General features: G+C 37.1%; 3 protein-coding genes and 1 long non-coding RNA gene across 5 annotated transcripts; 2 read left to right on the top strand and 2 right to left on the bottom strand.

The window, feature by feature from the left end:
- The first annotated feature begins 1796 nt into the window (after positions 1 to 1796).
- On the top strand, positions 1797 to 11964 carry LOC143470338 (protein lin-28 homolog). Its single transcript, XM_076968398.1, has 5 exons — positions 1797 to 1959; positions 4938 to 5045; positions 5654 to 5754; positions 7982 to 8148; positions 10760 to 11964. The coding sequence occupies exons 1-5, from the start codon at positions 1950 to 1952 to the stop codon at positions 10971 to 10973; spliced, it is 600 nt and encodes a 199-aa protein (XP_076824513.1). The 5' UTR covers positions 1797 to 1949; the 3' UTR covers positions 10974 to 11964.
- On the bottom strand, positions 7135 to 7986 carry LOC143470339 (uncharacterized). Its single transcript, XR_013119351.1, has 2 exons — positions 7830 to 7986; positions 7135 to 7362 (listed from the first exon to the last, which is right to left on the bottom strand). It is a non-coding gene; the product is annotated as an uncharacterized LOC143470339 (long non-coding RNA).
- A 210-nt stretch (positions 11965 to 12174) lies between the features above and the next one.
- LOC143470337 (transmembrane protein 98-like) lies at positions 12175 to 14280 on the bottom strand. Its single transcript, XM_076968397.1, has one exon. The coding sequence runs from the start codon at positions 13573 to 13575 to the stop codon at positions 12823 to 12825; it is 753 nt and encodes a 250-aa protein (XP_076824512.1). The 5' UTR covers positions 13576 to 14280; the 3' UTR covers positions 12175 to 12822.
- Positions 14281 to 17223: 2943 nt separating this feature from the next.
- LOC143471162 (kinesin-like protein KIF22) lies at positions 17224 to 21647 on the top strand. 2 transcript variants are annotated; one of them, XM_076969543.1, is made up of 10 exons: positions 17224 to 17662; positions 17882 to 18053; positions 18487 to 18638; positions 18802 to 19011; positions 19238 to 19459; positions 19817 to 19938; positions 20122 to 20263; positions 20367 to 20486; positions 20568 to 20619; positions 20784 to 21647. In XM_076969543.1, the coding sequence occupies exons 1-10, from the start codon at positions 17507 to 17509 to the stop codon at positions 20882 to 20884; spliced, it is 1449 nt and encodes a 482-aa protein (XP_076825658.1). In that variant the 5' UTR covers positions 17224 to 17506; the 3' UTR covers positions 20885 to 21647. The 2 variants fall into 2 exon arrangements, with proteins under 2 accessions (XP_076825658.1, XP_076825657.1); XM_076969542.1 differs by having other exon boundaries at positions 17231 to 17662; positions 19226 to 19459.
- Positions 21648 to 24710: the final 3063 nt, after the last annotated feature.

The following is a 24710-nucleotide window of genomic DNA, read 5'->3' as shown; positions in this document are numbered from 1 at the left end:
CGCGATCTCAGCGAATGTCACTATAAGTCATAATCGGCGCGAAAAGTGTTTAGTCAAAGCGTGGCTTCAGGGTGCATGAATGTTGCTTTGTGTCGGCATGTGCGCTTGTTTGCTGGATTTCAGGCGCTATCGAGGGGAAGGCAAATGTTTGAAAGGCGCGGAAGCTGCACCAGAAGTATCCCGGCAAGTTGTCCAAAAAAATCCGAAAGAAACAGAATCGCATTTTGTTGTTATGAGTCATACTTGACAGCTTGATGACGCAAAGTGATCTACTACGATTGCCTCAATGGAATGTTTACAGCGAAGCGAATGACCAGCAGTTGGGCGGTGCTGACGTAGAACAAGGCAGCAGTGTAATCAAGATAGGGAGTTTGCTGCTGGCAAGCTACTGGGTGGACAGTTTTTGTTGCGATTGAGATGAGTCATAGGAAATATATTTCAGAACATTCGATATTCTTTTCTTAACGTTCGCTTTGCTGTTTTCCTTTTTCTGGTTGTATTATGTTGGGCATTAAAGCATTAAAAACATGAAAATATTTGATAACAAATCTTTTGTTACTGGTTTGTCGTCCTTTGTATGTTTAATGTTGTTTTTTGCTATACGGTTGTGCATTTGTTCAGTTAGCAGTTTTCGAAGAGTTGACATCGTAACCTAATTGTAGCACCAAAATGGCGGTAGAGTGCTTAAAGATGCTGCTTTCAACACGCGACGAAGCAAACACGAAAACTGTCCCGCTTTCCATTCTTCATCTCGACCACGTGCTATGCTGCATGCAGGCATTGCCGCATTCCCCTCACAGACCATTTTGTTTCGACAAAAGTTTGCGGGTTGATTTCTATGAAATCTGAAGTGTTCGGCTTAATCAGGAATTGTGTAAATTCGAAGGAGTTTTCAGTGATCTGAAACTAATTTATTTTGGTACAGAATTGACGCAAGCGCCTACACGACGTTAGTTTAATTGGTTGCAGTTTATAAACTTGGCATTGTCGTGAACCACAAAATCTATATTTAGATGTGCAGTCTTAATTTTACAACTTGCTCATTTTGCAAGCCGAGATGAAGTTAAGAAATGGTTTTGAAATGTATTGCCACGTACGTGTTTGTTAGTGTCTATTTTTGCCAAGACTGATTTAACAAAGCTACATTTAGTTGGAGATTTGTCTAGGGATTTTTGTAGCGAACGCAAATGTGACATCAAAGAATTCTTTGCGAAGTTTCTGGAATTGTTTGAATGCTGCCAGATTAGCAGGTTGCTGAGCCAACTTTTCCGTCACTTTTGAGCAACTGTACCGGCTTGATATTGCCAGAGTTGCTCGGTATTAGCTTTGTTTGAAACAATTTCCATACGGCGCTAATGATCTCGGTTTTCCTTGTCATTAAATCTTCATTTGATGTCAGAAGACAAAAACGCTTTCAATAACCCTTATTTAATTTATCGTTTGTTTCTTTGAGTGTTATATTTTAAAGTACACTTGTTGATAAGAGTGAAGTTTTTATTGTAAAGTTTTCCTTATTTTTACAATAACACTATAAAGACTTCATGTATGTTCCACAGCCATAAATATTAAGCACAGAATCGCTGACGACAGCCGAGATTGCAATTTATGAAGAGTCAGAGAGTCGATCTAACTCTATTTTACTCTAGTTGTCTAGAAATGGACTGAAATGTTTTAGTTAATGGGGAGACGAGCTGCTTCGTTTTGAAACTTAGTTGCAACTGTTCGCAAAGTCATAGAACCAAGCGAACTGTAGTTTAGTGTCAAATTGAGCTATAACAGAGGTTGCTTCATTAAAATAATTTTTTTTTCTTTTTCAAGCTGCCAGTTGGGGGATCGGAATGACGTTTTCATATCATTCCTCAAAATATCATTCATTTGTACGAAATAAAAACAGTTGTTTGTATTAACTGCTGCAAGGTTTCCACTGAGCTGGGCTGGCCACAGAGGGCATGGCGTCTGGTAAGATATTTTTCATTTGCTTGTTATTTACTTCATTTGAACTTCCTTTCTTTAGTTTTTTTTACGTTGATCACTGCTTTTTACGTGCGTCCACCCGACTGTCATTTTGCAAGTTGTTTTACATATGATAAATATACAATTGTTTTTGCAGGGTAGCAGCAGGTTTTTGGGTTTTGGTTCAGGTTTTAACCTGCTGCCAGCTTAGGTTTTTAGATTTAAATCTTACATAATTTCTTCAATTCGAGAAACGTTTTTCACGTCTTCACTACTGTGCCTATATAGGGTAAACTGTTACTGGTCGCTTTTGTACACCACTTTGCCTTGTAAAAAGTTGCGATTGTAATTTTCCAATTTGTAAAGCAAAGTAAAAGTTGATTTATGAAGAGGCAATCAATCAAGTTTTAAAAGGTTTCCTCACCCTAGTGTTTATGACGTCATTTTTACTTGCAAGTGGTCTGTTCACTCCGAAAAGAGTCAAATAAATTTTTATCCTTGCGTCACATGCTTTCTTAGCCGTTGTAACGAGAACCCAGCGGTACAATTATACAGAAATCCCAACGCATAAAAGATAATCTGATAAAAATGAGAACTTTCTCGATAATTCCAAAGTTTCCCGATAAATTTGTGGCCGTGCTGGGTAGGTTAGTTTGGACGTTAGTATTATAAACTGATTTAAAATCGCCTAGAATACTTATTTGGAATTCTTATTGCATCGTTGGAATTAAGGTTGGGACCCGTTGGTTCGTTCAGTTTTTGAGGCAAGAAACCGCTGGGTTATCAAAAGCATGATATTCTGCTTCATGGTTTAATGGGAAATTAAGGAAAAAGTCAAGTTGTTTGAGAAATGATATTTCTGGATTTATTTTTTGCTTGGATATAATATTTACATTTTACATAACCTCTTATAAATTCGTGAATGACTTTTAACTGCAAATGGTAAAAGAAAATAATTTTTATTTTTGAAATTCGGTACTTGACCTAGATATACAGGTGACTCACTAACCAAGTGTAGCGATCGCGTTAAATTCTGTTTCTGCCTTGTTATTCTGAAGCAAAAGTTGCTGTTGTTGACCGGTTTGAAGCTGTATTTAGCCAACTTAGCTAATGCTGGCAAGAAATGTATCGATAGCTCTTGGCCATGTCCACATTTAATCTTTTTATTTACATTCTGGGACTGCTTGTTCTTTTAAAACTGTAGCATTATTTTTTTTATCAGCCATTATACAAAATTATTATCGACGACCTTCTGGAAAATTGAATAACTTAATTTCCAATAGAAATTAATTATCAGGTAAAGTAAAATTTAAAGGGCTGTTTTTGTGCCTTGCACAATCAATTTCCTTGTGAAAAGCGCAGAACTCAGAAGCGTCATTCATAGAATTAACAGGTTTTTATTCAAGCATTTTGCGTTTACCTAATCCGTTGCCAGTCTATAAACTTCCAATTTCAACTTTTTCATCAACTTTGACAATTAAAGTTTTAAATTGTTTAGTAACTTTTATTTTAATACTTTTGCTCCAATTCAAGAAAGTAGAACATTGCTACAAAAAAGGATTTGTTTTGAGAGGTGTGGTGTACAAGTCCCCTTCAGCTTTTGAACAATTATATCGTAGTTTATCACAATTGGAAGTGTATTCTGTAACTTCCAATGCATACCACACCAAGTTTGTCCCCACCCAGGTTTTATAGTAAACTAGGTTCCTGGCTACAAGAAACTGCTTGATTAATGGACTAGAACTTTACTTATTCCAAATTTACTTTAAAAATAAGAGTAAAGGAATTTAATTTCACTGAAATATGCGCTTTTAAATTTCAAGGAAGTTATTGCTCGTTATATATTTTAATTTTATCTCATGGCTTTCTCTTTGTCGTTCTTTGAAATATTACAACAGGCTAATTTAAAAGAAATTTAATTGACGCTGTGTGTTTGTTTTTTCTACTGCTGCCACATTATGATCACGGGCCTTGTGATATGACTCGTAATATGGTATTCGGCAGAGCACGCCCTGCAGATCAAACACGTTGTTTTTGAGAAGTTATGTAAAAACATCATTGCTCTTCTCATTAGTATCTATTAAAATGTAATTTCTTTCATAGCTTGGTAATACCGTAATCAGTAGTTTGAACAGGTTGTCGGAATAGATCGAAGAAATTGTCATAAGTGCGATTCTTATCTATGGCGGTTGTCAGCAAAGCCTAAATTTGAGAAAAGTGGCAGCTTACATATTTTAACCTATCGGTGGATCTGATTGAATTTCGGCAAAATGCCTTTTCAGCGTTGTGTGTGACCTATTAATTTCTGTGGTAGTGCGCGATGGCCCAAAAACATTTAATTAACTTGCCATGAGAAATCTAATGCCGAATACCCGAACCTGAGACATCAGCACTTTAGCTTTCGCCTGGACCACGTTCCTTGAGTGTTTGTACACTCAAATAAAACTAGTAAAAACCTGAAACACTTGCAATTTAGCGATGCTTTGTGAAGTAAAACTCTTATATTCTGAAAATAAAAAACTGCAACAATCCACCAGTAGGCCTATGTTTCCGTTTTGTAAACAACAACAACACAGTATAGTTTGTTGTTGACTACAGCAAACACGACAAGACCTTCGCATCCAGATAATTTAAATTTCACCCACAAAAATTCAACATACGTGACAATAACAGCGTTGTTTTTCACTAATTAATTAACATCACACATATCCGGTAAATGGTGAATCATCGCCGCTAGTGTTTATTGTATCGGTAATTTATAGTTGACGTAACGTAGTTTGAACTCACGAATATCTCGTGACCTTTTTACTAAATCTTAAATTGAATCTTGCAAGGGACAGCCCCTTATGTGAAAGGGCGCTGAATGCAGCCTGATACATAGTAGCTGATAAAGCGGCTTGAATGGAAATTTTCTGGGCTTGTTTTCCAAGTAAGCGGTTTGAATCGATTATTACCAATACATTGTAAAACTTCATGCTTTTCAGAATCGACCAACGACGAGAGCCCAAACAGAAGTGAAAAAGATAACGAAAACGGCCAGTCTCTACCACGCGAGGACAGTGGAGATGTGGAGGGGCTTTGTAGGAGATTTGGTGAGTCATAAACCTTGTTTTGTGAATCACTAATGGTCTCTCTGTAACGTGTCAATATCGAAAATTCAAGAGTTATTTCTGATGAACACATTCATGTGTGTTTCATTCCTTCCCCGCCATCATCGCGGGGAAGAAGTGCCACTGCACTGATAATTTAAACATAATTTGTCGCCAACGGTGACGCCAAAATGGCGGTCTCATGTCATTTCGTTACAAAGCGAATCTTATTCATTCGTTCCAGTGTCACTGTAGTTGACGACAACTTTTGATTAAATCACTAATTTCTATATTTCATAGCTATAGGGCCCCGCAATCATTCACAAACAGCGTTACATTGCGAAACTTTTGGAGATATTGTTAAGTGCTTTCAACAAGAAATACTTAACACTTAATGCCGATATCGGTTAGCGTGAAACCAATAAACAGCTACAGCCCTGTTGTTTGCCGTAAGAACTATAACGATCTTATTTATACTTTTTCCAAATGTTAACAATATTTTTGTATAAACTTGTGTGCCGCTTTTCTGGTGTGATCTGTGATAATTTGCCTAGACAGCACGAATTTTAACGCTCACCCACATTTATGCTTGCATTTTGTTAACTATTTAGGCACATGCAAGTGGTTTAACTCTGCGAAGGGTTACGGGTTCGTTACCCCAGACAGGGCCGATGATGACGATGACGAAGAAAAAGATATCTTTGTTTACCAGGTCAGTTCCGCTTAGAATTTTGTCCAGAAAGTACGGTGAAGTTGTGCTTTGTAGAATAAAGTAAATCAAGCCTTTTTTAATGTGCATCTACCCTTTGGCAAATTAAGTACAAAAAAATAGAAGAAAAATAGGCAAAAGTTGCGGAACAAATTTTTAAAACGGCCAAGATGTCAAATTTAGAGTTGCTATTCGTGGGTGACAAGCAATTTTTGAACTGCTGCTGGTCACTTTACTCTCCGTTATTAGACCATTTAAACGTATTCTAGTTTTTAAGTGGCATGCTGAAAAGTAGTGCTTTGACTTGTGGACCTTGTGTGTCCATTCATAACATTCTAATCCAAGCTCGCAGGGCCGCGGGCGTCCAAGAATAGTCGTATTAGCCTCGCCGTAAGTATTCAGCTCACGCCCTTCGTGCCACCACTACAAAGCGGACAATCACCCGAGAGAATACCTGCAGCGCACCACTACGATGACGTCACAAAGAAAACGCGCGAGATTTTAGAGATAGATTTATGCAAAGCCGCTTTTGTTTGATGAACAGATAATTAAAAAAACACGACCGCAATAATTCTTGGTAATTCGTTTTAGAAAAAAGATTTTGATTGATATCATGCTGATGAGAAATGTACGATTGAAAACATTGTACTTAAGTACCTTTTATTTTTGCACGTTTTAAAATAATTTTTATGGAAACCTTAAATGTGCTTTCATTGTAAGATTTCACCCGTTTTGCCCTTAATCGCGTTGTCAGATAGCTCTAGTGGTGCTGACCTGCATTTCCAGCAGCTGCAAAATATATGAACAAATCATCGTTAGTAGTTTGTACGCATATTGTTTCAACCGAATGCATTTGGATTGAAGTGCAGCAACAAAACAGTAATTTTACAACAGTACAATTGCCTGTGTTCAAGGGAACTCGCTATGCAAAAGTTTTCCGTGACACATAAGGCTATTATGGGAAAAAACGCTACAGTAGGCTCTACCAAAGAAAGTTGATACCTGCCAAGGCAGTTCTCCAAACTTAAACCTCTTTGAAATTGGATGTTTGCTTTCCTTCTTGTTGCCATCGCTGATTAGTCCGTTTTTGAAAATTGGCACAGTGTCATAACAATGGCCCAGTTTATTTGGCTGACTACTGGACTTTAGCACAGGGATATCCTTTGGACAACATCCTTAATTGCATTGCGTGTAGGCCACTGACCTCAAAACGAGTATATTTAGTGAATGATGGACATTATTAGACGAAACGTATTTCCCCGTTGTGCAGTTAATCGCGTCGTCAGATAGTATTAGTGGTGTGCGTGCTGACCTGCATTTCTAGCAACTGACAGATGAACATCTTGATCAAAGAAATTTCGTTCGAAGCACTTGAGCATCAAAATCATGAAACCGATTATTATTTTTTTCCGTTTAAATCATTTAAACCGCAAAAATCTCTATTTGTTGACATATAATTGAACAATCAAAGCTGGGATTTCGCATTCCTTTACGAATTACAGGCCAGCTCTGGCAAAAAAAATGGACGCCCGTCATGTCGTGACCACGTGGTGGAGCGTTGACGATGCGTGACCGCAAACGACTGGACTTTCAACGGTGATGATTTCAGGCCTGTAGTAAAACAAGCAATACTTCTAAGGGTTTCCTGTTTCAGGATCGTGCTAGTCGAACACTTCGCCATGAATCAACACAAAAAGTATATATAAGATGACTCACATGACCATTTTCCGTCGATCATGTAACAAATTAAAAATAAAATTGATGGAGTCTACACAGTTCTTTTCTGAAAAAACTTCTAAATTACAACAAACGCCTAACAGTTGGCAAACATTACAACATCAAACATGGGTTTCAACATGCTCATTACTTAGCTACAAGGTACTTTGTTATAGGAATTGATAATCTCCTTTCAGAAAAACTAACAATTAAGTTCTACTTTGTAGAAGGCATCAGGCAAAGTAAAATTTAGGAAAAGGTTCTTGATATTTTCCTTATGTTGTGGTTTTAAATGTACATGCATAATCATACAATTTTTCTAAAGTTTAGATTAAATACAGTATTAGCCTAACTATGCCTACCTAATAGTAGTTCCTGGAAACTTGTTGGCCGCTTATTTTTCTGGCAGGGTAGGCTAGATCTGTTCAATATTTTTATGATGCAAGTTTTGTTTCACGTTGAGTACTCTGTAGGCCTACACTTTGGCTTGACTTTTTTTTGCTTTGTTTTATAGTCCGTGATTCAGATGTCCGGCTTTCGGAGTCTGGGAGAAGGAGAAAAAGTAACGATCTGGTACAAGACTTCCTCATTAGGGCTCGAGGCACATAAGGTTTGCGGAGCTGATGGCGGAAATTGTCAGGGAAGCGAACGAAAGCCAAAGAGAAAGAAAAGACCGGACAGGTAAGCGAGCCTACTTAGGCTACTGAACTGGTTATGACGGTGATTGGTTACCACAAGTATAGGTAAAGAGTACGGTCCCAGTAGACTACAGCTGTTAATGAAGGGTGAAGTAGTCGTGATTAGTTACAAGACGACTGGAGCGCAGACCATTTAACCGAGACCCACTGACCACAGTAGATCTGCACGTCTGCTTCAGAAAGCCCGGGCGACTTTTGGCGGCCAATTCTTCAGCGATGTCTTTCGCAAGGGATCTTGGTAAATGGCCAATATGCCTATGTCGCTCAAATTCCCAATGAGTCAATTCCGCCCATTAAACTCTTAACTTAAACTAAACTTATTAAACTTTAACTACCTTGCGACTGCTCTTCTGTTTCCGCTGTGTTTACTTTCTTTCTCCACATGTTGTAGAGCTCGTTTCAAGCAAACTACGCTAATTTTCCAACAAATCTCCAGTTGAAAAAGCAAGGCTGTTACTGAAGCATATAGCAGTTACAGGCTATTGTCAAGACTGGTCGTGTAGTATTGAACTTTCCCTACTGACGTCCTTTACCCGTTGCTTTATTTATCATGGAGTGACACAAAGTACTTCCAGAAAAAAAAACACGCAGCTAAAATCATGTCATGCATAAAAATAACGAAGTGACTATTTCATCATATGTAGGTGGCGTAGCCCATTGTTAAAGATAGGCGGTTAGGTTAGGCCATTAGGAGAATGGGTATGTAAAAAGTTGATTTAAGGTTTTGTTGGAGTTAGATTTAGGTTAGGTAAGCGAAAAGTTACTACTGTATAATGTTATAAGATTTAATTTAGGTTAATAAGGAACTGTAAAAATCAGATTCGACTGCTCCATTTTTTCCGGTAAAATGGCTGCCAAAGTAAAATAAAATTTGTCATGTCATTTAACTTGTGATAAATATATCAATTAATATAATATAAAATTGTGTACGACATAGAATTCTCGTCTATCGAATCAGCGAAGCATAACACTGCGTGACGTAATCGATGCTTCCCTCTTACTGTGCGTGCATTTTGATTTATTAAGCCCCTTTTGGTTTCTACGTTCAACGCCGCAACATGTCTTTGTGCTGTTGCTGTCACAATGTTCTATCTTGATTTATTCGTTCAATGAAACTTCAATATAACCAGATTATACAGTTGTCGAGGTGTACAATTGATTCTAAGATTAAGAGAAGCGAAACAACGACCTGAGACTCATTTATTATCGAGGACTACAATTCAACAGACAAACATTGTAATTGAAGTGATCATCCTTACAGGATAAGTAACGATAAATCAACCATTCCATTACAAACTCAATAAAACCAAGACTAATCATAGCGGTTTTTACCGTTTTTACGCGTACAGACCAGTAAAATGTTGACGGAAAGTAACGGGCCGTGGTTTACAGCTAAAATTTTAAAAAATCCTTTCTTTTCTACAACAACGCAATCCCACGCCATGCCAGAATTGCGATCGAAAGTTTGCTATCGTAATTAGTAATTGAAGTCGCAAGAATGTTGGGAGGCTACTAGTACTAGCTACTCCGCTGATCTCTTTCGGCAGAGAAACACACTGGCTGGCGTTCGTTATTACAGTCTCGCGAAGTGTGTCTTAGATTATGCTTAAAACACAGTAAGCCTATAGTTGACTAAATGAAATAGCTGGTAAGTATAGTAATAGTAGTTAGTAGTAAATAGTAGGGGTGGTTGAAAAATAATTTCTCTCAAAGCCAAATCTTACTTTGAAAAAAAGCTAAATTGTTTAATCTATAAACTTATAAGATGGCTCTTAAAAGCCCGAAACGAGATCAATTTTCTTGGAGGCTTACACGCGAAGTAGGTTATTTTTGCATCAAAGTAACTATTTTCAAGTTACTAATACTGGTAGCTTATGAAGCCCATAGGGCAACAACGAAAATTCCTGAGAGTGGCATTTCCATTTGTAGTTGAAAAAGCTGGCTTATTACGGTATATTGCACCGTGGTATATTATGCTGTTGCGAGTGGCAGTGTGGGGAAAACAGTTGTACGAATTCCAGCTGAAATGTCCACTTTGTGTTCCAAACTCAGGTAAATGCTCGTGAACCGGCTTGGCAACCACTCGGGCTAGACATAATGCCGATAGGGAAGAGGAATAGTCAACTACAGAGCTAAACAAGCAGCGATGTAAAAGTTGTCAAATTAGCAGTAGTATTACTTATTTTTTACTGTGGGAAGCGAAAAGTATGGTGTTAACCTCCCTGTCGACTGGTCAAAAAAGACAATCCACGAACAGGAAAAAGCGGCAATGCTCTGAGGGATGATTTTTCTTAAGTCATACTGTAATTATCCTAAATTCGCACAAGTAGCTAACACAGCGAAAAAAGAAATTTATTAGTTTCGAAGCCTGGCTATTTTTAAAAACTCTGTGATATTTGGCTCTGAAACTATCAACCTTGCTTGTAAGTATCATGTGCCGTGATCAACATGTCTTTCATTTTAAACCGCGTACGCCCTCTAGCAGAATGATTTCAATCAAACTTTTCTTATCAGAGTTTTGTCTCGTCTACATTAGTTGAATGATTACTGATTACTTCAGAAGTGGTTTAGCATGTTATTATTTTTATTATTAGATGTTTCAACTGTCAAGAAGCCGGTCATCACGCCAAAGAGTGCCACTATCCACCTCTTCCAAAGCGGTGTCATCACTGCAAATCGGTCGAGCACCTAGTCATCGATTGCCCCGTGAAACGGGATAGCAGCTCCCGCGGTGAATCGGCTGATTCAGAGCGATCAGCCAGCAGCAGAGCACCTGAACACTCGCCAGTTTCTACCTCAGCCCAATAACTTACCTCCGGAGTATTTTTAGCCTCAAAACCTGCGTACCTCAACCCTTTTTCTATAAGACGCGCCGAGCGCACAGCAATTAAAAGACGAGCGTGTTCATTACTTTTACTGTATGCTGTTCAGCGTGAAAGACGAACAACGTTAAAGTAATGTACGGATGTGTATCACTTTATACAGTGTGTAGCGAAAACATATCTGTGAGTAACTGTTGTAATGAATTTTTTGTAGTCACACTTGGCGAGGGGTTATATGAATTAATATTCCAGTGGAAAAATTTGAACTTGCTAAAGTACTCTCAGTCGATGCATTTTAACGTCCACTTCGCCGTTGTTAAGCGGAGTTTATAGTTTTAATATTTGTCTCCAACGTAGACTTTTGTTACATGTTTTGTTTGATGCCAAGTTTGGAAAACCATGTCTTTGTCAGTTACCGTACTCTGCTGCTCTTCGTCTCTCAGGGAACGTACCTTCCAAGACTGCATGGTCGCTAAATTCTGTATTAGCTAAACCAAAACAATTGTGTTCTGTAACTTGAAAAGTTATCATATTTGTATGGCAACTGTAGAAATTACCATTGATTTTAACACGGTTGCCTAATTGTTTAATTGCTGACCTTCATTTAAAAAATTTAGGGCTCTGAATAAATTGCATATGCACTGCCTGAAAACAACTTTTGTTCTCCTTAGCGCTGGCAAAGCGCTATGCTGTACAAAGGTCCTTCCCAAAATGTGCTATTTTGCAGAACACATTTTCAAACTAGCTCAGGCATACTTGTACTTTTTGTAGGGTGCTACGTTTTTGCACCGTCTCTTTTAAGCACCATATACAGGTTTATTGTGGAGGCGTGGTAGTGATTGCTCCAGGTGTACATTCTTTTAAACTTCACGTGCTACCTCAAACAACAGTATTTGGGGTAATGTCATATTTGCATGGATTTTTCTCTTGCATATAAATTCTTGTGTCAATAAATCTTCTACAATTTCTGCTTCCCATTTCAGTGTGGCATTTTACAGAAGCTATACAGAATTTCATTGCGCTCATAAAACAGGCCTTGAACAAATCTAACACCTATTTTACTGGTATTCTATAAATTCAAAATGCAACTTCTATGTCCTTAACTCATTGATATGCAATTCCCACCAGAAATTTGTCCTGTGAAACTGTGACATAGTAAGGAATCCTGTCCAAAACGGCAAATCGGAAAAAATAAACAATGTTATTATTGCTAAAACGCAGTTATTATGTTCTGCAAATGATACATACAGAAAAGAATAAAGTTACATATTAACAGACAAGAAGACGGTTACATATGGTACTGATACTAACACGTAGTGAACTGCAATTAGACAATATTTAACAACAGAGTACGATCAAATGAAACTGCAATTGCACTATTCAAAAGAGTTGGCATATAAAAATACTAATTATATATATATGACGAAAATGTTTACGAACTCTTCACCAAATACAGCCTTGTAGTGTACTAATCTCAAAGCCATTAAAATCCCAAATCTTAAACCACCAATTTGGGTAAACATGCAATCATGCACCTGTCAATTGCACTTATTAAGCACCAGCTTTGATTGAAACAAAATTAAATTAGCGTAGGAAGAATAAAATGTGTAATTCATATAAATCATTCTAACACAAATACTGTGGTCAACATATCTGTTATATATATACAAGTTCTGTTAAGGCAAGACATCTTAAGGTAATGGATATAGTAACAATATTAAGTTTACACTTTATTAACATGCTATGATGTTCATCGTCAAAAATGTACACATGATAGGACACTTATTGAACATTTAAATCACAGATAAAAACAAATATTTCATCGATGGAGGTATTTAAAGTTGGGAACTTTCTTGGCTTGTTGGTGGTTGCAGTGTATCGAGATTGTCGTCATCCAGCTTGCTATCATTATCAGTATCTTCTTGGGCTGTTTTCATGGCATCAGGTTCGGGAAGATTATTGAGGTTTGCACTTCGCAGGATCTTTAGATGTTGAGACATGTTATCCAGAGCAGCGTCGATCCAGTCTAGGGAAGTTGGTGATTGCCAAGCATTACGCACGAGCAAAGCAAGATGCTGTACTGAGTAAATTAATGCCGCTGATCTTGCTTCGAGATGTTCGGCGTCAATTGGAGGAGAGATTGAACGCATCACATCATCCACACGAGGTGAAATACACTTTGCTACAATCACTATCTCAGACATGTGAGATGGGTGGATATTTTTTTGATTTCTATCCATGGCAACGGTCAGAAGTTTCTCGGTGACTTCTCGGCACATCTTGAGAATTCCAATACAATGGGGAATGACACCATGGACATCATTGGCCCAAGCTTCTGTCTCCAATAACTGGCGAATCGTTCCGTCATCACAAGTTATTACAGCTCCCAATTCCAAATTGCTAGACGAATTATCAACTGCAGTGTCGTCAAACATTAATACTGTTTGGCTCAAGTTGCTTCCATCGTCCGCAAGTAAGGATTGCCGTTTTTGTTTGTACTTCTGATAGCAGATAAAAATTAAACTTCCAAAAGACGCGATGAAGACCACTGCTAAAATACTTACTGCAGCTATTACGACAGTTTCCATGGTTTAATGCATCCCTAACCTGATAAAAAGCAACAAAGGTTTCAAGTAACAGATGCTTCTTTAACTTCATAAACGTACTTTGCAATGAAGAGCAGTTACTGATTTAATAAGTAGCCAATGTAAAGCATACATGCGATAAACTCAATCTATAAACATCAAACAACGAAACAAACTACCTATTATTGCACCAGCTCCTGTGATCAACACAAACTGAAAGATTCAATAAAAATACATAATTCTTAGAACCTGCAAATACTGAGTTACTGAACGGCTACATCAAAACATGCTACAGAAATCATCTGATTGGCCATAGTAGGAAGTGTGGCAGCTTTATGCACGAGGTTTATCAATGTGTACGCCGAATTTGGGTCTAGTGCAGGAGTGAACAACCAAATGACCTTATAATTTGAGAAACTGGGGCCTGGTACACAAATGCATCCTGTGGTTGTGCACTTCTACACTAGATCCCCGTATTTTTATCTTCACACCATAAACATACAAAAAAAAGTTTGTTGTTTGAACGCCAATTTATAATAAATAAACAAAGAATTAAGGCTTTGGTGCACGCCAACACCGCAAAATTTGCGTCTCTACATGCATGATGTGTCGTTAAAAACTGCCCTACTTTCCAATCTGGCTGATTGGTACTTGTTACTATGCTAGGTTACTATGTGCCATGTAGGTTAAATATTATTACAGAGTCTAAATCTGCGATAAGATTGTTGTGAAAGCCAAGCTATAAATAATCTACTGAAATGATGACATCAAAATCCGAAATTTTCAGGACTATTTCGAGCAGGTACAAACCTTTGCCTGAGGTTCTGTTCTGTTCTATAAAACTGGTAAACAACTAGCCCTATAACCTATGCTGGTGACAAATTCGAGGAGACATTTTGCACGCCGCAGGCATGAAAGAAGAACCACGTAACACTGTAATATCGCCTTAACCTAGCCTTACGTCAAAGTATTAAAATAGTAAAAATTTCATAATAAAACAGATATATAAATTTAGCTTATAAAATAAAAACGCTACGTATACATCGTTATATTTACCTTAAGTAGTTTATTTACCATCAAAAATTAACTGTTAAATATGTAACATACTCGTCGTTCAATGTAGCGATACTTATTTTTCCTTGCTTAATTTCGTGTTACTCTTACTGTGTACCTTCTCGAATTGATGCAGAAGTGGAAATGGTTCTTGAAAATTACTCTTTAACTAGCCTATATATGTTATAATACATTAGGTTACTGCGGCTGCCGATGTATACAAAAACATGGTACAACGAATTCACAATGCAGTGAATGCACGCATGCAAGATCCGCGATACAGTATGCTTCCAAAATAAATGATCCGATAAACAACACTTCTGTAAAATAGCAGTTTGATTTAGTCATAAACACTGAAGAGATGGTAAATTTGCCAGAAACTGATAAACTTGTAAAGTCTTTTTTATGGGTTATGCCAAAAAGCTTCCTTTTGAAGTAAATCAGCTTTTTGTTGTGTTTGTGGTGAAGACACGTTTTACTTGTTTCTTTGTTAGTTTTTGGCTTGCTTGAGTAAACAAAATACCAAACAAGTACCAAACAAATACCAATTATTTTAAAAAGCGTCAAATCAAATTGAAATTTAATTGAATTGAGTAATAAAAACTGATTTGATTTGACACATCCACATTAAGCCCCATTAAAATATGATCTTTCTGCCGTTTTGTTTGCTCCGTATCTTACATGAAGAACCGGGTAAATGATTCAGTTTCAAAACACAATAAAAAAAATTTCAAGGCGACTCAGCAGCTAAAATTTAGAATAAACTAAGGACTGACTAGGACTGTTGTAGGCTAATCTCGGTCTCGTTAGTGTGCAGATTACCATAAAATGATACGGTAATGTATATTTTTAATTTTCTCAAAACGCCCAAGCTTCTATCCGTCATAAAACTTCTTTTTTAATGCAAATGTAAGTAGGCTAGACCAGGGCTCCACAAATAGTGGGTCGCAACCCAAATTTTGATGGCGAGACTTTCCAGTATGAGTCGTGAGATATTTTAACTAATATTTATTGTTTTCAACACAAAGCCTATAGTTCTCGTTATGTAGAATAAATGCATTCATTTACTTACTCTTTTATGTGCTAAGTTTCATACAATTTTGTGCAAGAAAATAGCTACTGTCAATAGTAGTTTTAACATCGATATTTAATTACATAGTATTTTCCACAAAATTATATGCTCATAAAATGCTTGGGTCAAGAGAATTTAGAACTAGGCTATTTTTTAAGCGTCGCGCAAAAAAGTATTTGTGGACCACTGGGATAGGCTAACCAGGTTGGTTGTTTGTTTGTGAATATGTTTTTAGTTTTTACCACCCTTCTGAAACTTCGAAAATGGTGTTCAGTGGCACAACATACTTAGCTTAACCATGATTTGTTTCGTATCGTTTGTTTTGATGTTGGTGGCGTGTGGAGAGCGAAAATAAAATGCTAACCAATATATAAGGCTGTAAGGTTTAACATAATTAATTACTTCGCAAACGAGCAACTGACGAGAATGGCAGCAAAAGCACAAAAACATTTTACGTGCATGAAATAAAAAATGACTTGATAACAATGAATAATGGTTAGCACAGCCAAAAAGCCCAAGCTAACAGTTATAGGTAGGGTTATATTGCTTGGTTTTCACATATACTCCCATAGTGGAAAGTGTGGCACCTAGGTAATAGGTTGCTAATTAGCAAATCTATTCCAGTTTGAGTAAGTCAGTAGGTATTGCCTGATCTTTAATGCCTTAGCTACACCATTACCAAATTACAGATATCAGTAGGGTACCAATGGGCGTGACATCATCAATTTTCAGAAATTAAAATTTACTCGACCTGTCTTCATTGGAATTTCGTTAGTACAGATTACTTGCGTTGACTACTGGTAGTTTGTTGCATGATTTTTAAATACTTTTTACCACTACTTGGTTTTTTTGTATTTGCTTGCGTTATTTTTAGTTTGTTTTTGCATGGTGTTCCTATATGTTGGGTGTAGCTGTGATAGTTGTATAGGCTATACCTCTTATATTTCTGTCATATATATCTCATTTTAGAATTAGAAGTTAGAGGATTTGACACTTACTGAAATGTTTTTTTGAAAGATTTACATTTCTTATGCGGATCACTATTATATAACTATTACTCTATCAAAGTAGTTAATTGTGTATTGCCATATATGGAAGTCGTTGCATGAATTAACCGGGGCCAATTTTGTCCATTAAAGCTACTACATTTATCTTAAATTTGTACTAAAGTTTTATGCTTCCAAGGAGGTTGTCTAGGGCTTATTTTTGTGGGCTTCAAATTCATTCATTCGTTTATACACAATGGCGGTTTTTGTGTGGAGACAACATTTCTTTATTGAATTAAAGGCATATCAGCTTTTTTTGCATTTTCATAACTCTCTTGACTCAACTGAAGATAGGTTGTATGGTAGCAAGATTTCAGATCTTCCTTTTCTGTCTACCAGCAAAGCACGTTGCTGTAGATTTAAGGCTTATTTTTGTGGCAACAGGAAAATCCCAAGAATCCTGCCAGGGGCCACCTTGGCACTGTATTTTGTTTTTGAAGAGTCGCTATCTCAACAATTTAATATATATTTTGTGCTTAGATCATTATCATGATGATTATTTTTCTTTTGTGATGGTTTTAATATAAATGCCGAAGCAATGTTAATATAAAGGCTGCCAAAATTTTACCGAAAAAAATCAAGCGTTCGAAGCTATTTTTCACAGTTCCTTGTCAACCCAACTTAAATCTACCTTGTAATCTAAATCCAACTAAACCCTAAACAGCTAAAATTAACTTTTTCCATACCAATTCTTCTAACCGCCTATCTTTTACTATGGGCTGTGTGACCTATTTTTTGTGAAATAGTCACACAGAAATGTAAAATGCTAATATCTTTGCACAGCGACTTGGTTGATCCAAACTCTGGTAAAAATATGTCTAAGATAAATGTTTATCTAAGATTTCGGCCGGTGTTTCATAAACCTGATGAAGAACCAGAGGATTCCTGCATTCGGAGCGCAGACAACAGCACCATTGAGGTGAGTGTAAATCTAGTCCTATCACATTTCTTTCAAGAAATCAATCGTTAATTTTGTGCGAAGCGTCGTAGTTTGCGCTCTGCCTGTTATGGCAAACACTGATGCTTTGGTTTTAAGGAGTGTAACGTAAAAGCAAACTTTTTATGTTGGTATTTTTAATCTTCTGTGAAGCATCCAGTGCGTAGCAACTTTAAAGAAACCACTTTCTATCTTGTACAGATGATTAATTTAAGAAACACCCAAGAAACAGTGAGTTACAAATTTCAACAAGTTTTCGGCGAAAATTCAAGCCAAGAAGAAGTATTTGGCACAGCCTTGCAACCATTGCTTTCACATTTTACAGATGATGTACAAAATGTTTCAGTGTTTGCTTATGGGCCTACTGGCTCAGGTAAATAGCATTCCTGTGTACACTAAATAGATTTTGTATACACCTAACCTTATATGTAACTAAGCTGGCTTGTACGCTGTGCAAAGACCAGTGGTTTAGAGCCTTGGGATATTACTTCGCTTTTAGGACGTTACTTGCGAAAATTTGAAATTGGCCTTCAAATTAAGTCATAATCTGTTTCTTGAGGGTGGTTGTTTTAAACAAGAGAAATAATATGCAAAAAATTGAACATATGTAGTCGTAAAATGTAACATATATATATATATTTATGCATATATTGTAAAATTTGATGTTAAGCTCGGGCAGCGGGATGGTGGATGTTGAGAAGTTTTAAATTAGGAAGCAATATAGAATGTTCCCGCAAAATTTAGTGCGCTGCAATGACTGTTTCTGTAAAAACTAAGAAACCTAACAACTGACAAAACTTTTTCAGGAAAGACTTTTACCATCCTTGGTAGTGACGAGACACCTGGTTTTATTCCGAGAACGCTTCGTCATTTGTTTGCCAGAACCAGGAAGAATTGTTCGTCATCGAATATAACGGCCACATTCTCAATGTCATACATTGAAATCTACCAGGAAAATGTGAGTTTAACCAATTCTCTTTCAGTTTGTCCAGAATTTGTGCCATAGAGATAAGATAAAAGTTTTATGAAGTCTTGTTAATCCAACCGCATCTTTTCACCACGGCAGGTCAACTAGATTAAAATAAAAAAGCTCTACAGTGAATATTTTATCACATTTTCAGGTGCATGACTTGTTGGGTGATCGAAAAAAATTATTCTCACTTCGTCAAGATAACTGTGGAAATATTCTGATCCCTGGAATTACAGAAATCAAAGTGGAAAATTTCAACGATTTTGAGAAATATTTCGTACCAGCAAGTCATCAACGAAGGATGGCGAAAACAAGCTTGAATGAAAGGTCTAGCCGGTCTCACACAATTCTTATTGTCAAGGTGGGAACGTTTGTGAATTGTATTAAGTTTAGTACTTATTCTTTTGAAAAGATTCACTGATACTCCAATTTCTAAAGAATTACTTTCTGCTGCCGTCAATGAACTACAGTTCAAAGATACGTTTTTTTAGACGGAATGTGTATCATTTCAGTAGTATCACAGCCTTTCAGATAAATTCAAGCATAGTTTAACCGAATTACTTTCTCACAATCAGCTAACAACACAGGAAAGAAAAGCTCCTTTTCTGAGGAAAACAGCAAAACTTTCAATTGTCGATCTCGCGGGCTCTGAAGACAACCGACAGACCGGCAACAGAGGTGTGAGGTTAAAAGAGTCGAGTGCGATAAACACATCTCTGCATGTTCTGGGGAAAGTTGTCATTGCCCTGAACAAGAATAACCAGCAAAGAGTCCCATACAGAGACAGCAAACTCACCAGGCTTTTGCAGGTAAAATTGTCAAGTGCAAAAGTTTGTTTCTCCAAAATTATCGTTTTATGCTTGATGAGATCACTATCTTGTTTCCAAATCTATTGAACCAAATATTTCCAAGCAATATTTTACCATTATACAAAAGTAGTATATCTGAAGTGACCTATTCTGGTTGATTGGTCAGTGTGTCTGGTCAACACACATACTGGTTCACGTAACTTGTATCTTGTTCAATTTGAAACCGATCCTCAGCCGATTTAAAATAACTAAAGTCAACTTTAAACTTCTTTTTTAGTTACTTAAAGGAAGGATACTTTTAGTGATATCCATATCAGTAACTTAGTCATCTCATAAAAGTCCTGACTCTTCATGCAGGACTCGCTCGGTGGCTCTTCGCACACATGTATGGTGGTCAACTTGTCACCTGAGATGTCGTCCATATTTGACACCCAGCGTGCCTTGAATTTTGCAACAAAGAGCATGACTATCATAAACAGGTGACAAGTTACTATTTTTATTATATTTTATATTGCCAATTCCTAACCTAATAGCAATAACTGACAATACTTATTTTACCAAGTAAACTATCCCAGTTGATGAACAACTTTGTCTGTATCTAATAATAGTGGTTAATATTATAACTACACTGTTCTTATCCTAACTGTTTGTTATTAATGCAGGCCATTCACAAGAGTAGAAGTGGCTGAGTTTACACCTTCTAACGAGAAGGATGAAACTGAAACTGTTAATCGCAAACACAAGTCAACTGCCCCTATTTTGAGTCCATCCATGTTAGAGGAAGCCAAAAAGCTGAAACTGCCAGTAAGTATTAAGCCACTTGTCATGCTCTTTCAAAGCATGTCTAGCTGAATGCCTATTTTTTGTTAAGTGCTGTATATTGTTATTTCCCTTACATCACAAACAGGTGGAAAGATTTGTTGACATTGAGAACGTTAAACCGGAAGATGCTGCCATAAAAGCTCACAAACAAGTCCCTCAAAAAGTATTAATCGAATCAATTCGAAATTCTGCCAACATTTTCAAGGTTATATACCAACTTATGTGCTACTGCTGTCAAAGGCAAGAATAACTGAACTTTCAATAATTATGCTTTTAACTTGCGCAGGGTCTTGAGCAGACTCCAAAGAAGATTACATCGAACGACATTTCCGTAAACGGTAAGTACGATATCAGATAAACTAGTAGATGAATATTTTTCAACCTAAAGTTAACTACATTATAATTTTATGTTTTTAATTTCGGGTTAATATCTAGTATCATTTGCCTAACTACTCTTGTGCTCATTCTATTGTATTTGTTGCTCCTGCGTCCTGTCAACTAGATGACATTTCTGTGCCTCCAAAGATGACACCATCCAAGCAATCACAGGTTTTCACCGTTCAACACAACAACAAACAGTTTACTTTTAAATTTAAAACCTAGAACTACTGCACGTGCGTGATTTTTACGATATGTTCTTTCAAAGTCTTTTGTAACTGCCTGGCAGGTTGTGTTTATAATTAGGGATGGGCCGATACGAACCCAAACCCGAATAGATTCGCCGAATACCGCCTTTATGGAAGATTCGGGCGAACACGAATACCAACAATGGCGAACCCGAATACAGTATTACTTATAAAATTACTGACTTTCGTAAAAAATGATGATCTAGTTTCCCGACAATGCTAAACTAGAGTCAGCATTTTTTACAATGAAGGTCGTTTTCCACGCGATTTTGCTACTTCGATCGTTTTTTAAACACTATTTTTCGAAAGAAAGCGAATTGTTTATCGATTACGTCATTTTAGAAGCAAGACTTGACAACTTTTGGAGGAAATTTTATTGTTTGGTTCTAATACGAATAGATTCGGGATTCGTTCGTGTCGACCTTCATGATATTCGGGTTCGCACGAACCCGAATAATCTTCCTCGCGGCACATCCCTATTTATAATGTATCGTTAGTGATTTGTTTTTTATGCGTCGTATTTAATATGCATCTTTCAACACTATTAGATCATTTTAACAGATTGTTCACACATCTTTTTCTATCTATCTATTGTGGGGAAGGCGATGTGGATTGTTTTATGTTGGCCTAAAGCCCAAGGTTTTAGTCTTTATTCTAGAACTCTTTGACTATTTTATCTTTGACTCCGTTGCATATGCTATCTCTGATTGTTTCTTTAAATCAGCACAACATTCATAAAGTCTAAATTGTTATATTTTCCAAAATGTAGTCGTAGTCACATCAGAAACAATTTCATATCCATTTTCTAATCCGAATAGAGCATTCACTTCAATTGAATGACGAATTAGCTAGCAGGGAAGAGAAGCGTAGGGCGATTTGAACCAAGCCGAAGTTTTTATATCAGCCAATCAGTGAAAGCCATGTTATTTTCATCCTGCTACGTATAGCTATGTAACATATTCTACGTCACCGAGGTTCTTTACCACAAGTACCATCTAACTTCATACACTGTAAAATGTGATGCTACTTGAAAACACTCATAACAGGGTAAAATATGTCGCTTGAGAATTCAATGTTTGAATAACATGATTAACCAAGGATAACACAAGGACCAACATACATACACTGAATTAACTAAAGAAACAGGATTCATCTTGACGCGCAATGCGCTTATTACAACAGGAAATTGTCGTGATTTTTAACTCAAGGTTTACAGGTTAGGTGTTAATTTCAACAAGACAATCTTCAATAAAACAAATAAATGTCAATCAAAACGGGTATTTTCAGCATGACAATGCGCTTATTGCGAGATCAACCTTGCAGATGAACATGTTCACCAATCAGGTTGTCAATCAATTATTCTTCCATATGGTAACAATTTAGTTGTGAACTGAGAATATACTTCTGGCAAATATGGCGTTATGCAATAAACATCTCTGTAAATGTCATCATCACTGAAATCGGGAAGAAATTTGGTTACATAGCGACAGAAGATGGCATTTATTGTGGCAGAAAACCCCACAAAACGTTACGTATCGTATGGTCAATTTTTTAGAGTTAAGAGTGTAACTTTTTGCCCGGTGGACTCATTATTTTAATCAGAGAGCAAAGAATGGCCAGCACTACGACTCCTCTACATCCCTAATTTTTAGTTGTTTTTTTCGCTGGGTATTCATAGAGATAGATAGCTCTTTGAACAAGGATTATTCGTTTTATGTATTTATATGTGGCTTCTACTTGACGCCACATAATTAGGATTCCCCCTTCTTGTTTGACGATTTTTTTATTGGCCATTTAACATAGTTCCTGTTCGATTTCTGTCGAATGTACTGTCTTTTGTCTGAATACCGCTTGGCTAGAATATAATACTGTATCAGGACATTACTGGTAAGGTAAAGCAGAATACTGGCGAAAGTATAGTAGTTTATCGAGTCGGTAACCGAGTGGTTAGGCTAGTTGCTAGCGGGCTGGTAATATTGCGGCCAGTGTTCGATGCCCAAACGCGCTCCGCCGCTACCGTTGTAATGCGCCGTTGTTGTCCTTGGGCCATTAACGGCGCGTGCTGACTGAATCTGGTGAACAATTCTACTATTTGTATATCTATACATTTTTGTTTATTTTATTAAATATTTGTATCTGTCTATACAATTCTACTAACTATTTGTATGGAATTAAAGGATGAACCGGCAAGATAAGCCGTATATTTTTAGTTTAAGCGGTTTTGTTGCCAACAGATATACTTTATTGCGTTTTTTTTCATATCCAGCTTTGCTTGAAATGATTTTGTTACATGCCATAAATTGTAGAGGCCACGACGCAAACGAGTCGGGTTGGAAAAAGTCGGGCTGGCTTTACTTTGGTAACTGTGTATAAGCCCGATCTAGCCTAATAGGCTACTGCCTACTCCGCATCAGGACATATTGGAAGGTGTAGCAGCTGCACAAAATTCATCAACGACATCAAGTGGTTTGAACGCCAACTTGTAATAAGCAAACAACAAACTGAAGCTTCAGTGCACGCCATCAAGCCAAAACCTGCATCTTTGCAAGCACGATTTCTCATCGAAAACTACCGTACTTACCAGTCAACGTGATTGCAAGTCGGTTTGTATTTCATGGCAGGATTCATGACCTGGTAACTCAAGTGTGCAGGTGTTCAACGGGTAGCCAAGTGGGCACATGTTCAAACTTTCTTCAGTTCATATCCAGGCTAAGTCTTGTAATTGTAACTAGCCAATAAATTTACCTATCGTAACATGACACCTTATCAAGAAATTCTGTGGTCGTGGACCCGATAAGTTTTCATTGATTTTCATCGAAATTAGGAGGCAGGGTCATAATCAAAAGTACAGGTGCTATTGTTAGATAGCACCCTACAGTATTCCAATAGCTAGCTCCCTGCTACTGCTTGCTGACTCACTAACAGACAGACTGCTGTTGGTGACATGCTCAGTAGCAGGCTAGTTTTCAAAAAAGTGAGTAGCTGATCTGGAATTTTTCAAGAAAAATGTACATCGACTTTTAGAAAAGAATATTGTTTATGTTTCATATATTTGAATACATATAATTAAAGTTTGATTGTGTGGGTGAGTGGATAGCGTAGCTTATGTTCACGTCTTGATACCCTTGCACACCCTGGATATATACAAACAGTGAGCTGTCTAATTTTCAGCAGCAACCGATTACCGCAGGGTGCTACTTGAGCAATGACAGTCTGCTGTTCATTACATCAAGAACAGCAACATGTTGAGCAGTAAGCAGTCAATAGCAGGGTGTTAATTTGAAAACAGCAAGCTACTGTACTACAATAACAGCCGTTTTTATGATAACGTCACTACCTCTTTAAACTATGCTATGAGTAAAGTAAATTTATCTAAATAAAACAATTAAGTATGAATTCATACAGATTTTTGACTAAAAAGGTTGACGCTTGTTTAATTTAAACACTTTCCTTCCTGGCGGGCAAAATTAAGCAAACGGAAGAGGCGCCCAAGCAAAACCCCTGTGGGATCCATAGTACAAAGTCGCCGTTTGAATGCTCATTATTTTTTTACTTTAGTTACTTTTCTTTTAACAAACGACGTCAACCTTTGACCTCAAATTACACGGATCTTTCAAAACTAGTCACAATTTTTAACAGCGGTAATAAATTAATTATATGAAAAGCAAGAAATCGTGAGCATAAAGATTTATAGACTTAATCTTTATTTGCAACGTCTGGTCAACTTCATTTCCGTTTTTGTTTTATCACGTGCATCTTTGTCCGCAATACTATTAAGCGACCTCGAGAAATGTTGGCTTCTA

The sequence above is a fragment of the Clavelina lepadiformis genome, chromosome 9 (genome assembly GCF_947623445.1).
Source record: "Clavelina lepadiformis chromosome 9, kaClaLepa1.1, whole genome shotgun sequence".
NCBI classification, from domain to species: domain Eukaryota; kingdom Metazoa; phylum Chordata; class Ascidiacea; order Aplousobranchia; family Clavelinidae; genus Clavelina; species Clavelina lepadiformis.
This window is presented reverse-complemented; position numbering and strand designations above follow the sequence as displayed.